At 40.5% G+C, this 14,880-nt stretch overlaps 2 protein-coding genes across 3 annotated transcripts; one reads left to right on the top strand and one right to left on the bottom strand.

Moving 5' to 3' along the window:
- The first annotated feature begins 645 nt into the window (after nt 1-645).
- On the top strand, nt 646-6,467 carry LOC144643464 (retinol dehydrogenase 7-like). The gene is made up of 4 exons (XM_078502723.1): nt 646-2,080; nt 4,210-4,392; nt 5,078-5,299; nt 5,859-6,467. The coding sequence occupies exons 1-4, from the start codon at nt 1,801-1,803 to the stop codon at nt 6,080-6,082; spliced, it is 909 nt and encodes a 302-aa protein (XP_078358849.1). The 5' UTR covers nt 646-1,800; the 3' UTR covers nt 6,083-6,467.
- A 553-nt stretch (nt 6,468-7,020) lies between these two features.
- Nucleotides 7,021-12,955, bottom strand: LOC144643463 (uncharacterized). 2 transcript variants are annotated; one of them, XM_078502721.1, is made up of 6 exons: nt 12,140-12,955; nt 11,163-11,257; nt 10,573-10,646; nt 9,636-9,950; nt 8,336-9,070; nt 7,021-7,761 (listed from the first exon to the last, which is right to left on the bottom strand). In XM_078502721.1, exons 1-6 carry the CDS (start codon nt 12,170-12,172, stop codon nt 7,343-7,345), a joined length of 1,671 nt encoding a protein of 556 aa, XP_078358847.1. In that variant the 5' UTR covers nt 12,173-12,955; the 3' UTR covers nt 7,021-7,342. The 2 variants fall into 2 exon arrangements, with proteins under 2 accessions (XP_078358847.1, XP_078358848.1); XM_078502722.1 differs by lacking the exon at nt 12,140-12,955 and having other exon boundaries at nt 7,026-7,761; nt 10,573-10,641; nt 11,158-11,260.
- Nucleotides 12,956-14,880: the final 1,925 nt, after the last annotated feature.

Raw genomic sequence — 14,880 nt, forward strand, 5'->3', positions numbered from 1 at the left:
CTCGTGTGGAGTTTACGGTCATATTTGTGAGCTTGGTGTATGGCGGAAATGACGTCACACGGCCGCGCGCTGGTGGCCTAATGGTGTGAGCGTCGAACTTCAAATCAGATCTTCGGGACTGAGGGCAGGGGTTCGAATCCGGCTAAAGTTTTTTTTTTCTTCTTTTTTTTTTTTACTTTTTATTTGTGGGTTCGAATCCTGAGCCTTTCATTTTTTTCGTTTTTCTTTTCGGATTAAAATACCACTGATTTCCACATAATACTCCCTCAACGCCTATTCAGGCTATAAACCTTTCATGGTCATCAGAGGCGCGCGGGCGGAGGGTTTCGAATTCTCCTGCCGTTCGTTTTTCTTTTTTTTAATGCCCTGAAATAAATGTTCAAAATGCGAATATCCAATAATTTGTCGATGATTTTGAAAATAGCCTGCGCTTCCCAACGCTTTATACCTCTTTACGAACCAGAAAGAGCCGCCATTTTCAAAGCGGAGTAGACCCTGGGAACGAGGGTGTCGCGGCCATGTCCGTTACTAGGCAACAATAACAAATCACCGGTTAAAACCGGTTATCACTCCTTATTTATAAGACCCCCCCTCCCTCCCCAACCCAGAGCTTCGCGAGGCCCTGCGAGTCACGTATTACTAGTATAGCTTTCAATTAGGCTCTTACCGAAAGTGCTCGTAAAAAAAAGCATTAAATGCTAAAAGAAGTGCTCGTTTTTTGCCAAAAAAGTGCTAAAATAATGCTAATTTTTTTAAAAAGTGCTCGTGGGTAACATAAAAATGCTCACTTTTTTCCGATTTTTTTAAAGCATAGAATATAACATTTTTCAGATTTTCAGTTACATTTTTCAACAATAAAATGTCACGATCAATGTTTGATGTCAGAGTACGCTCTCGAGCTATCTCTGCCTTGGCTGGCTGACTTCCATTGTTCCTCGATGACTACGTGGATGACGTCATCTTGGAACGAGTGTGATGGACTGGGTTTCTAGAAGGCAACCACTGACGTATCAAACCTATTCCCCAGGCCTCCACGGCTCCTTTGACTAAAATGAGGGCTAATGCATCTTTGGACGCCATAAATAAGGTCAGATTGTGCTTTTTAACACAAAATTAGACAAATAGTCAGTCGAAAATCCAAAATAATGCTAGCAGTGCTTTTTGGGATAAAATGTAAAAAAAATGCTCGCGAAGCCAAATAATGCCAAAAAAAGTGCTAGCACTTTCGGTAAGAGCCTACTTTCAATTCTTTTGTGTTAGTTGAAGAAAATTGGATCACGTTCGTTCTGGTTTCGAAGCATTCCGCCCAGCAACTGCAGTGATTGGTACCAAACATTTCGATTCAGTTTTAGGATAGAAAAACATCTCACGCCTCAAACTTCCGAATATTTACAATCCCTTTACGAGTTTCAAATGTTCTGTCTTTCCACTTCGTCACCATCAGTTTTCGGAATAGACCACGAGCAGTCCCTATTTTTTCTCAGAGTCCGTCGAGCGTTCGTCGGTCACGCCTCACCATGTCTCGTCCCCATTTTTCACGCTTCATTTATAATTTACATTTTTTCGGTTCACGCTCGATGGTACTCTGCGAAAAAAAAGAAAGAAAGGAACTGCTCGAAGTCTATTTTCGGAGGGATTTATTTTTTCAATTACAATTCGTTCACTGTCACTCTCGACTCTTTGCGTGACTTTATGTTTTGTGTCCCTTCCCCCCGTGTGATGGTTGTTTCGTGACCTGTCATACAAGGCTCTCGAGGATTCATTCAGCTGTATCTGATATACCGGTGTCTTTCCTTCGAAATGTATCTTGTAAGGCGATCGATTCCGCGATCAAATGTTAATATCAAGGGAAAGTTTGTGCTCCTCACGGGCTGTGACTCGGGCTTTGGTAGGGAAACCGCCATTCGACTGGACGAGATGGGAGTTCGCGTGCTGGCGACTTGTTTGACAAAAGAAGGAGAACAGAGTTTGAAATCCGCGACGAGCGACAAACTGAAAACATTTCAGATGGATGTGACAAACTCACAGCAGATCAAAGAAGTCTACGAGGAGGTCAAACAACAGATTTCTGGTGACACAGGTAAACACTAGCCTGCGCCGCCGACGAAACTAAATCCTGATTTACTGACCGGGGTTAAGTTACGTCTGCGGCGCAGGCTAGTAAACACGAACAAGCACTAGAAATGTCAAGAGTAAAGTTTAAATGAGTCGTGAGTCATGAGTGAAATCTTAAATTAGAATTACAAAATTAAGAACCCAGGCAACCAACCTCAACAACCCCGCTTTAAACTGGAACTTACTTCCATTTCCCTTGGACCCACTTCTCAGTCATTTTTACTCGGTTACTCGAAAACCCCGCTATCTCGAACTGTTTTTCGTTTCCTTTCAGAGTTCGAGTTACCGGGGTTCAACTGTATTAATTTGAATATAATGCTGCACTTTTATAATAATTACTAACAAAGAAAAGCTAACCGCATGCAAATCAGACAGTGGAATTATTCCGCAAGTAATGCACCTTTCAATGTTAAGCCCGAGGGGGGGGGGGGGGGGTCGGGCTAACCACGGGATTTTGAACGTGAGGTAGGTCCCCAGGGTACTAGGTAGGGATTTTGATCGTACGTGATGGCCCCAGGGTAGGGATTTTAGTCATGTATAGAAGGTTTGAAGTGACATCTGACAACCTTTCATGGGGATTTTGACCAATTATTTTGTCCCGGGGGTGGGGAATTTGACATTTTTTTATAGAAAATGTCAAAATCCCCACCCCTTGCCCGACCCCCGCCCCCCTCGGGCTTAACATTGATAGGTGCATAGATGCAACTAACCGCAAGCAAACCAGGGTAGAACTAACCGTAAGCAAAGTTGAGTGCTTCTAAGCTTACTTGAATAAAAGAAAACCGTGGTTAAACAGATAATAACCTACTTCGTGTAAATAATAACCTTGATTCGTTGACTCATTAGCCTCAAAAAAACAGAGGACCTCAGAAATATCAACTCGCAGAACCTCGCGGAGGTTAAACTATAATTTAATTTATTAATTTATATAAATTGTTTACTTTTACACACGTACACGTTGTAACGAAAACTTAATGTACTCTTAATTATATAAGTGTCACGTGTATAGATAAAGTTTGATTTGATTTCAATTCGATTGTAAATGACCGTAATGCACGTATCAATATTAAGCTGCTGGGGGGGGGGGGGGAGGGCTGGGCATAGGCTGGGCATTTGAACTTAGCTGAGACTTTCTGTTCAAATGCCCAACCCCATGGCATTTGTGGATGTTCAAAAGAGTCACTAAACTTCAATAGATTGTTGTAAGACAGTCCTTTAAAACGGTCAAAAGTCCCACTACGGGCAAACAATTGCTGTCAAAACCCCTGCATATGCCCGGCTCCCCCCTCCCCCCAAGCGGCTTAACATTGATAGGTGCATAAGGTGCACATGAAACCTGTTCCCACCTTTTTGTAGCGGTAAAAATGCATTGTTTACGTTATAAAAAATCAACAAAATCTTCAAATATGCATCAGTTGTGGATGAAACTTTTATGGTATTTGATGTTTTCTTTTTCGTGTGGTAAATGGCATGCCGTGACAAGTACGCCAGGCTAAGCGTCACGCTTGATAGGTCACAGCATGGTACACACGTTATGAATGAAAGGTGATTAGTAAACTGACAAGACAAAACGAGACAATGGACATTTGAGGTGTGATTCAAAAAAACTATTTGACACACCGTAAAATCCCGGATATACGTTCTGGGTTTATACAACTTCGTAAAAGCTTAAAGACAAAATTTCATCATCATCATCATCATCATCATCATTACTTTGTTTACCCTCGGATTTGAAGAGTAGCTTATACAGCTAATATCTCCGAGAATTTCACAGTAAGCAGAGTACAACGGGCAGAGACCAGACCACAACACAGGGAACTCCATGCCCTATAATTTCAGTCAGAAAGTTGAATAAAAAAACACTTTTCATGGTGCGGGGAGAGAAATGCTGTGCATAGGGCTTCTAGAAATTACTTGCGTTATTATTTACTTGTTATCTACTTGAAGCATATTGCTCTATGAGGACATAGGCGAGAAAGTGGGGATTTCTGGGGTGGGGAGGGGGATAAGCAAGAAGATTACGGCGAGAACATAAATAGCTGTAAATCTTGGCCATCCTACAAAGTTTTTCTTTTTTTTTCGCTGAAACGGCAGGATTGTGGGGCCTAGTAAATAATGCTGGAATTCTTCACTTGCTTCCCATCGAATGGACACCGCTGGACATCTTTAAACGTACCGCAGACGTAAATCTTTGGGGAATGATTGACGTCACAAAAACATTTCTACCGTTAGTTAAAAAGGCCCAGGGACGGGTTATAAACTTCTCAAGTGTTCATGGTAAGTGAAGGATGAAATAGAACTGCACAAAAGAGAAGTACTAAAAATGAATTGGTTCCAATCATTTCTTTCAATCATCCAGAAACTGTTGAACTTCTTTGCCATAGAAACTCGTGCTGTTAAGGCGGCTTCGTCACGGATTTTAACAGATCCTTGAACAGCCAAAATAAAAGACCCCCACCCCCCCCCCCCAATTGTTCTTTTTTCATTAAAAAATGCTCTATATTACTGAAACTGTTAACGAGCCTCTGGCTGCGGATGAAAATGGATTCCAACTTGAAAAATTAAGGCTAAACTTTTAAGTTGTTTCCGCGCATCTTCAAAAAAAAATCGATATTTATAGCCGTGGTTTGATTTCTCTCCGTAAATTAAGGTTATATCTTCTTTTGGATGTCAAAGATAATGTTTTTCATTCAAGCTGCCTACCACTTATTTGAGAACAATTTAACCCAAAAATCCGCGAAATCCCCGTGACGTAGCTCCTTTTAGGGCGACCATTAGTTTGTCTTCCTCCTTGCTTAACTTGTTTATCAGCTCTGGCAGTTAATGCCACTCTATATTCTAATACCCATGTTCTTTTTCCAGCGTCGCTTAGCTCGGTGCATGTGGTATGTTTTTTCATTTGGAAGTTATACAATTGACAGTATCTTTGAAGCTGGCTGTTTCCAATTGATCAATGCAACAGGTCGACTCAGCGCTGACTTGAATGGGCCGTACAGCGTTAGCAAATACGGTGTACAAGCGTTCTCGGACGCTCTTAGACGAGAAATGCAACCCTGGGGAATAAAGGTGAGCATCATGGAACCAGGGGGATTCCAAACACCAATTGTTCAACCAGTGTTCAGACAGATAAATCAAGGCTGGGATGACTTGAGCGATGAACTAAAGAAAGAATACGCTGAGAAAGGTAAAAATTGGGATGTCAAGATCAGAGGATAATTATTATATGTAGTGTAGACAAAGGAACACCAATTGCAAAGAACTTGGAGAATCCTTCATGGAGCAAGGCTGGAAAAAATAACATTATACCCCATCTACCTGGAAAAAAATAACAAAAAACATCCGATTATAAGCCCCCAAGTTATATGCTCTAGCCCCCTCTGCGGATGACAGTACTGAACAGGGCTGAATGTTGCTTTATTACAGTGCGTTTTTACCTTAAAAACGTATTTCAATCAACACTCCCGTGGCTCGTTTCTAAAAGTGTTTTCATCCCGCTTATATAAGCCCTCCCGGATATAAGCCCCTCCACTTATAAGCCCACCTAAAACCCCTCACGAAGTTGTACAAGCCCAGGGCTTGTAACCGGAATTTTACAGGAGGCTATAGACTCATGCAGCGTGAAACACAAAAAAGCTAATCTCTAAAGCGACTTAGAAAATAATCAAGAAATTCTGTTCTGTTTTTTTCCTTGTCACATTTACGAATGTATCTAGATCACTGCTAATCGTTGTTATTTGTTTTAGGTATCAAGTTGTTCACTTACACGGGAACCTCACCCGATACATACAAAGTTGTGGATGGCGTTGTCGACGCGCTGACGTCACAGTCCCCACGTGACCGCTATTTGGTCGGTTTGGACGCTCGGTTTTTCTACGTGTGGATGGCGCGGTTACCAACATTCCTATCAGACTTCATACTGAGGCGCATGTCCACTAAGCTTCCACTACCACTGCCACTGGGAAAGTAATGTTGCACCATGCCACAAACGTTTCAGCTTAAATTAGGCTTAAGGCTTATTTTCCTTCTTTGTGGTTTGTCACGTTGCACTTAATTAAAGTTATGGATAAAAACAAAAAAAAAACTGAATTCAATTATACTTGCATTATGGTTTAGGAACATTTCAATAACACAGCTAATACAAAAGAAGGTTCGGATGGCCAAAAGGGACGAAGATTGAAACGGATTGCAATATAGGTTTTTGAAATATTGTTGGGCTGAACAGTTTTCAAAGTTAATCTCGTTTACTTGTAACTTTAAATTATAACTCCCGGGAGACACATTTGGTTGCAAAGAAGCTATGGTTTTGTCATTTAGATCTGTAGAAGTAATTTTTTGCAAACATTAAGTTTCATAGCGAGTATTTTGCAAAACATAATAAAATAAACCTCTCAGCCGTGACACAGTCCCTTTAAGCTTTGCGTGTTCAGCTAGTGACCTCCATCTTACAAGTCTGGATTGGATTTCAAACACTGCATGCGTATGTGTGTTAACGTTTAACTATTCAATTTGAATTAATTTTTGATTTTTTTTTCTGTTGATTCCTGTTACATTGCAGGAGTTACGTGTATTTTGCATTGTTAGACATTTCTCTTCCACATCGACTCGATGACAAACGCAAAATTTAAGGACCATGGAACAGATTGTCTGTCCGCTGTATGTCACTTGGGGATGTCATACAATTTCTTGTCAAAGGAATGGAACGCCTGGGAACTAGGGTGTGTATTACGGATTTTCATTATTTTGTTCCAAAAACACCCATCCCCTGAGCCAAGATCATCATTATATGCCCTTTCCGGTCCCCCCCCCCCCATTAATAAAACTGCCCTGGTTTAAACAAGGGATTTTTTTGTTGCTTTACGTCACGAAGCAACGACTCATAGATGTGGAATAGAAAAACACATGAAAACACGTGTGATGAGAATACTTGCATGTATTTTAAAGCTAGCCAACACACATAGCATCCACTATTGTTAAGAAAACTACTTTCATCAACAAAACTAATATCAATATTAATATATTCGCACAGGTTGGGTCGTCACGCGCCTTGGATAGGTCGGATAAAACCGTGTAACGATGTAAAAAAATAATGGCTGCGAATACTAAACTATACTTTGTTTTAAATCAAATAAACTAACTTCAGTTCAGAGTTATTCCTGAAACCCAATACCGAGACCTGCATATAACCGTACGAGTGTCCAAATTGGTCACCATACAAAACTCGGTGAAACTAATTATTCTTCTGTACGAATCTAACATGGGATTGGGGAGAAGAGACAATGTTTGTGATATCTTGAGCTGAAAACATATTACACACCCTGTGTTTATACGAGTAGGCATCGCACTCGATTGTATTTTTACACATCAGCCTGCATGTGTACTGGGTAATAGCGCGTTGGATTGCAAAGGAGTACCCCTGCAAGCCAGCCTTGGAGAGCTCGAGGAGCTTTTTGTTGGTGGCAAGCTGTGACAAGAATATGACGAGCTGGCTTCCTTTTCGGTCCGCCACACTTTCATATACATCGCCTTTGAGGAACGAGCAGACGGTTGACGTGGAGTGATTACGGAATTCCACCGCCACGCATTCTGCATTGTCCAGACAAATCTCTTCGCAGGTAGGCTTGTCCACGTCACGGATGTTTTTGTAACCTGCAAAGTCAAGCAACAATTTGGTGAGCTCAGGTCTATTGAGTATGCTAAGATGTCGCCAGAAATTGTGGGAATTCAGGTATTATTAGCGACCTTCAGATTGGACTACGAGTACGAGATTGAGTACGAGTACGAGTTTTCAAACCAAATTCGTTTGCCTCCTACAATCACTTATTACACCAATCTTATCCCTTACGTTTATTTATGTGTTAGTCAGCAACAGGGAAGAGCTATAGTTTGGAGGATACAGTTGTGTGGAAATTCCAAAGTCGTACTCGTACTCGATCTCGTACTCGTAGTCAGATCTGAAGGTCGCTATTATTGGAAACAGGATCGACAAAAATCTCAATTGCCTTAACTGGCGGTGATGTATCAATGATGACGTCATATTGCAAAAAGAGTGACGCACAATTCCCAAATCAACACGACATCTTGGATTTCAAGATTTTTTCTATCATGTCAGAAAACCTTGTAAACTGATCGTGATTTAGTAAAATTAAATAAACGGTTCACTTGTATTCAGCTGCCTCCCTTGGCGAATGGAAGGCGGCCGTCTAATACACAGTAGACATACCGTTATTTGCAATTCCAACTCCAAATCCTTCAATATTATAGCTGGATTTGCACGAAGACACCTTTCCAAGCACCTTCAAAGCAACACAGTATTTATAAGCAGCGTCGGCAATTTTCTTTTTCAGACCCTCGTAGTTAACCTTAGGCGAAAGATGTCTGGTAAACTGATTACTGAACAGATTCTCTATACCCATCAGAGAATATCTGGTAGGGACGGGGTTGGATTGGACAGAGGCTGCCCACGTCATTGCATCTCCATTGCTCGGTGGTGCGGATCCAACAGTGATGGTGGTCGTCTTAACATTTTTCATAAACTTTGACGCAGCTTCTCTTTGGTCTTTATCCATAGAAAACCCTCCTCCGATACTGAACATCCCTGAATAACTTGCCTGGGCTTCCACGGACATCGACTCTTTCTTTAAAGTTTCGTGAGCCGTTTGACTGATCCTGTGAGTTTGGATGAACTTTGCACCAAATGTCACGTCAGCGAAGAAGTGAGTTCCGTAGTATTTGATGAATTGCAATACATCGCTGTCGGTAGAGCTCCGGTCGGCCAGTTTGTTCGCCCACGCAAGAAAGCCCGGATCAAATGGTGGAGGTCTTGTGAGGTCAATATTGGTGCGATAATACTGGCACTGTGCACGGGAAACAACCAGTACGTACTCGCCAGACGACATTTCAGCAACGTCTCTCTTGTAGCTTGCACTGGCGGAAAATTGAAATCCCCAGCCGCCACCTGCATAGGATATCGTAACAAAATGCAGTCAGAAAAGAATTTTTTTGATATTTTAAGCTTGGTGTTACAAGCGAACGTGAGCAACACGAACGTTAGCAAATCCTAGCGAACGCAAACAACACAAATTTGTTTAATGAATCATTTTATTTCTATCACACATTTTGTCCAGTATTCAACAATGTTAAAGCGTTTAGCCGACTTTCCAACAATGCTACACGTCAATGACCAGTCAGATTTAAACAATGGTGAACAAACGTCATCTAACATGGAGTGCTAAACGTTCTAACATTGTTGAATCAGCAAATGATCTACAACATGTTAGAACGTAGAGCAGGGGCTTTATACAACAAATGTTGAAAATGTTTTACAAGAATGCTAAGACGTTTAGCCCCGGATTTAGTTCTGCTTTTTTGTGCTCAATAAAGCAAAACCAAATCAGTTTCGTAGTGCTTTCGGCATCCAGTTGAAAACTGACTTACATGTAAACTGCTCTTAAAGATATCATAGATAACATGAGATAGTAAGATCATCAGTGACGCAATTTCGAAATGTAAAATCTGTTTACCCTCCACGTTCGCCGAAGCTCCAAGGTGTTTGGACATCTCTTGTTTATTTCGAATCAATTTCGATTCGAATGACACCAGGCAAGATTGACAAGGGTACACGGTCAAGCCTGCTGGAATACTGTAGCGACAGTCAGAACTTTGTCTTCCTTCCGAATAGTCAGCCTTGAATATTGGGTGGGTAAACCCGGGGTCGCATTCTGTCATCGGATCACCGTGCAGGATGTCGTAGCCAAGAAGAGCGTAGTCCAGATCAGGAAAAGTCTTCTTCCAGTGGGTGCCATTACAGTCTTGGAGCTCGTTGTCCATTCTTACTCCTGAAAGTTTCAAAGAGAGGAACATGGTTTTTTACTGCTTAAAATCTTAAAATTTTCAGTTTAACTTAACTTTCGCTTAATACGGGCGACACTTTTATGGTGACGTACATACCTAAACATTCCTACCATGCGATATGCGAGAATAAAACCTTTTTTTCGTTTCAAATCCATTTCTTACAAAGCTAACTTCGTATTTATGTGATTGATCTCTTAAACGGGGTGTCATACATGGACATCGGGTTTAAATTTATTTATTTTGAACCTCGACGTGAATGAAACATGTACAAACAAAAAGTACACTAGCAGGTCAAAAGTGTATGTTTTAGCCTGCAATCTTTAGAGTTTCTACTAAAACAATTAGACTACTCGCCCTCGTTTTTCATGAGCGGCGATAGTCAACTCGGCTGCGCCTCTTTGACTATTCGAACTCGGGCTCGTAGTCTAATTGTTAAATATAAATCAGTTACTTCATAGTGGGCAGGCAGGCAGGCAGTGAGGGAGGGAAAGAGAGGAAGGGATATAGGGGATTGTTAGGGTTTTAGACACTCTTTCTAGGCCTTTTAAGGCTTTGTTCTGTCCAAGCTAAATATCCAAATTTAGAAGCTCTTCGTGGTGATCTTACCAAAATCGAAGACACCAGGGTTGTTTTTTCCTCCTTGACCCAAGGATAAATAAGACGGGCCTGGCTGTCCTGCCCTGTAAAAACACATAAATATTTTAACGTTCTTCAAGGATAAAATTAACTTATCTATGCGTTTTGGACGGCAGAGTTTATTCTACTTGAAGCCGAAAAATCAAAAATTATTTCTACTAACGTTACACAGTTTTACAGACCTAAAATCGGAACATTAAAACTAGGTTCCTTGATTAGTTCTGTCACTATGTATGCCATTACTGGTTGTCTCTACTTTTTAAAGCAAAAAGAACAACAACAACGATTTTCTTTTCTTTGCAATATCTCTTACTATACTGAGTTGCGTTTATTACAAAATTATCCTTGAAAAATTCCAAATATATCAAATGTCCTGAGTCGGGTTTACGTTTACTCGTTGGGCTTGTGATTCAAAAAGTAACAGTTTTAGATTGCAATCAGGTACTATTCTGGACCATTCTTGGCCTCAACTGACCAACGCCTCATTACCAGTGTCCCAATTCACCCGCAATCAAGCGACGGAGTGACGCGCGACCCTGAGAACTAGACTTCAACCTCACCTCAGTGGCGAACCTGATGCATTTGGAAGCACCAGAAAAATCAACATCACAGCCACAGCAGCCGACCATTCTTGGTTATGCTTCATGAGGCTTTTCTGTGGAACAAAATTTTTGATTAAACTTATTGTCGAGTCTATAACACTTGATTATTGCGACAACTTGTGAAAACGGAAGGGCACTTGCACAGAAATAGAGCGGCTTTTAGGGAATAAATAGGTGTTCCTTTTCTTTTCCAACCTTCCTAAATAACATCTTCAACCTTCTACGACCAAATCGGCTTAACTCGCAATTCGAGGCCGAAGTCTTTTAAGGTAATTAATTTAAACTTTAAAGTAAATTTCTTGAAAACAAGAATCAAACGGCCCATTTTTCCAAGAAAGTGACGTGATTTCGTATCAAGTTGTGACATCGCCATTTGAAAAAGATATAATAAAAGCACATTTATTTTCCTTTTCTATAAAAATTAATGATTTATCGCCGGCACTTACATTAATCGACTGCTTTACTAATCGTGATCGCAAACAGATCGGGATTGGTCGATTGGCATGCGAAGAAATTTCCTGGCCATTTCACTGATATTATTGGCAGTCAAATTTTGAAGACATGCATAATTAAGGAGCGACGCAATCTCGCCAGCTAATATAACGTATAAAAATGTGAGAACGAAGTCAACTTCTTTAACATGCGAGGACGAAACAAGAAAAAGAAAAGAAGTCTTCGGGTTTCCTAAACACTAACTGCACTTGTAAATAAGAAACGTTTGCAATCTTCATCTTTAATTTCGGATAACCATTTTGTTTGTAAATAGTTTTTAGATTCTTTTCATTGTAGCCTTTTTGTTTTTTAACACGTGTACGTTCAAATAAGCCTTATATTGTAAGCTTTTGGGTGTTACGTGAATAAATAAATTACTTACTTACTTACTAGTACAATAGGGAACTCATTATAAGTCTAATAATAAAAAGTGGTTTGCCTACCTTGTGCAACTTTGTATTGATAGGGATATCCATGGCTGCTTTCTGCCGGAGAGAATTAAAAAGATGGTATCAGATTCGTTGACACTTATCCTGAGATTAATTCACTGAACGGTTGCTAAACACTCATACTCTTGAGTTAGATGACCAACAAGGTTTGCCCTTGCTGGCTTTCGTTTCAATGATCTTCGCCATCGTTAGTCATGTTTACTTCGTAACGACTTCCTATCACTTAAATAAGAGACCCAGACCATTATATTGTTGGGTTTCCTAGGGTCTGGTTGGTTTTTTTAACTCCTTGAAATCACGATAATAACGACCCCACCCCTTTAAACATAGCCCCATATGAAATAATGCATTATCATACCTTGTCTTTGTAGTTCTTTGAAAGCTACAGCTGTAAGTAGTCGAGACAACTGACTTGTGGGCAATTTTTTTGGAGAACTCTATTTATAGCCGAATAGACAAATAAAAAATCTCTTGTTTGCGAGTAACTGTCAACAGCCTGACTGGGAGGTCCGTAACTTTAACTCAAACTTTAAAACGTCCTAGTCACGAACCTTACCAAAGTAAACGTGGCATTTAAAGTAAAACTGTCAACATGCAGAAAACTAACTTGCTCCACATAACACAGTTTACTAAATAAACATAGAAGGCAGTTGTTACGTTATCAACTGGGATTCTGGGTTAAAAGGATGTTCTCATTTCAATTTTGTAGTATGCTTTGCATGCACCGGTTTGTACTAAAACTCAAAGCAGTCTATTATTCCGCCAAACTTAAGCAGTTAGACCAGTTATCGATTAAACAAAGACGTGAAAAAACAGCTAATACTCTTCGGAGGCGCTCCCACTTCGACAGTAGCATCAGTTGGGACAACAATGGGGAACCCATTTCTTTTTTGGCAAAACCAATCCAAACAAACCATCAATTTCCTGTTATTATTGTCATCAATTAAGCGTGATCATGCAATACATGTCAAATATTTGCCGACTTAATTGGACCTCCCAAGCATTATTTCAGCTAAAGGAAATAAACCTTAGGTGAAGGGGTAGTGAAGTACAGAGGTAACTCCTCCGTGGGGCGAGAGTTGATGATTTGAACTTCCAACAGTGACTGTGTTTTTGTAAAAGGTGTTTCAACTTAGCCTCTGATAGTGCGAACCTTTGTTTTACAACATCTTTCCCTGTGTTTTTCTTAGGCCTAAGATACATAAAGCTTAGGAAACATTTCAATGTTTCTCTAACAAATTCTTGGAAAAGGCGGAAGAGTGTGTCTCAGAATTTCTCGCTTGCGATGGAAAGAAGCTCTGCACGAGCTGGTTCGACATTTTGGATACTTTCGTTTAACTTGACTTTTAATATTCTTCACACTTTAACGTTACACGTTCCGTTCTACGATCTAACTAATTTAAGATTACAAAAGCTGCGTTTATTAGCTACGAATAACCACACCCATATACGCAAATCCGGTGTGGTGAAATAGTACCGTTACGTTTCAGTTTTGCTAATCACGTTCCCTACACGCTCTACAATGCTTCATCGTCATTAACATGATCAATTCCCTACTACGTGGGTTCGTTCCACAACCACAATTCTAATCCTCACATGCGGTTTTACTACAAATTAACTGATTAAGTACATCATTGCTCGTCAAAGCTCGTTAAGTTATTATGTGTCACAGTGTTTCCTTTAACATTCTACAGATTTCTTGTAGCGCGAGCGAAACAATGGCTTACTTTAATAACTGCTTAAGATTTTACGAAACGAAAAAAATTTCATGATAAGCGTATAAAACGCTCTTCTAAAGAGTGCGAAGCAGGTCTTGTCACACCACTTATGTCAACGCCCGCCAGAAAAAAAAGTTCCTGTATCTTTACAGAATAAACCAGGGGCATAGATCTGCATACTGTTATAAAGCACCATAAATCACACTCAAGTTCCATTCATACAGGTGCGTTTTACTTTGTTTAATGTTTACTAAGTTTGTTTCCCACAAATTGTCAAGAAACGAGTAATCACTACGAGTGTAGTCACGACCACCCAGTATTGTGGACGCTCCCCAAGGAGAAATATGTTTAGTTTGGCAATAAAATAAGGCGGACGTGGAGTTTATAAGACATTGTGGAGGAGCGCACGGCGAAAACAATCACACAAAAATTGTGCGTAAACTAAACGAGCCGTCAGCTCATGATAGTTCAGTTGAATTTCCTAAAAAGCTATATATATCATGTGTGGTACTGCAACTACCCTGAATGGTTCATACTCCACTTTAATGGATTAGCCTCTTCCCAAACGGAAATATTTAGTTTAACAATATAAACGTGAGCTGAGCACTGACGGGGTGGGAGGGGGTGAGGGATGGACGGTGTTCACTGATACAGCTCGTACAAATAAGCAACATGTACGTTCTATCTCTACCTTGAGTTGCCGGAAAAATTGAAAACTGACTCTTGACAGCAATGCGAAGAAGCCAGAAAATTGGCTGGCTTCAAGTCTTATACCGCTCGGACCGGAAGAAACAACCCGTTTGTATATTCTAGGAAAGAAAGGAAGAGAGCATAGAAATCTGTTTTAGTGGTTACATTTGCATCAACACGCTGCCAAAAGACAGAAGACAAACACAACACAAGGGTCATATCATGCCGGGTGCTTTCATCTCCTACTCCTACACACATAGAGGGGCATGTAGCATAATTGTAGACAAAAGCAAGAAGGGAGATAGAGTACAGCATTATGACATCTAC

The sequence above is a fragment of the Oculina patagonica genome, chromosome 2, assembly GCF_052425735.1.
Source record: "Oculina patagonica isolate OP01 chromosome 2, crgOcupat, whole genome shotgun sequence".
In the NCBI taxonomy this organism is placed as follows: domain Eukaryota; kingdom Metazoa; phylum Cnidaria; class Anthozoa; order Scleractinia; family Oculinidae; genus Oculina; species Oculina patagonica.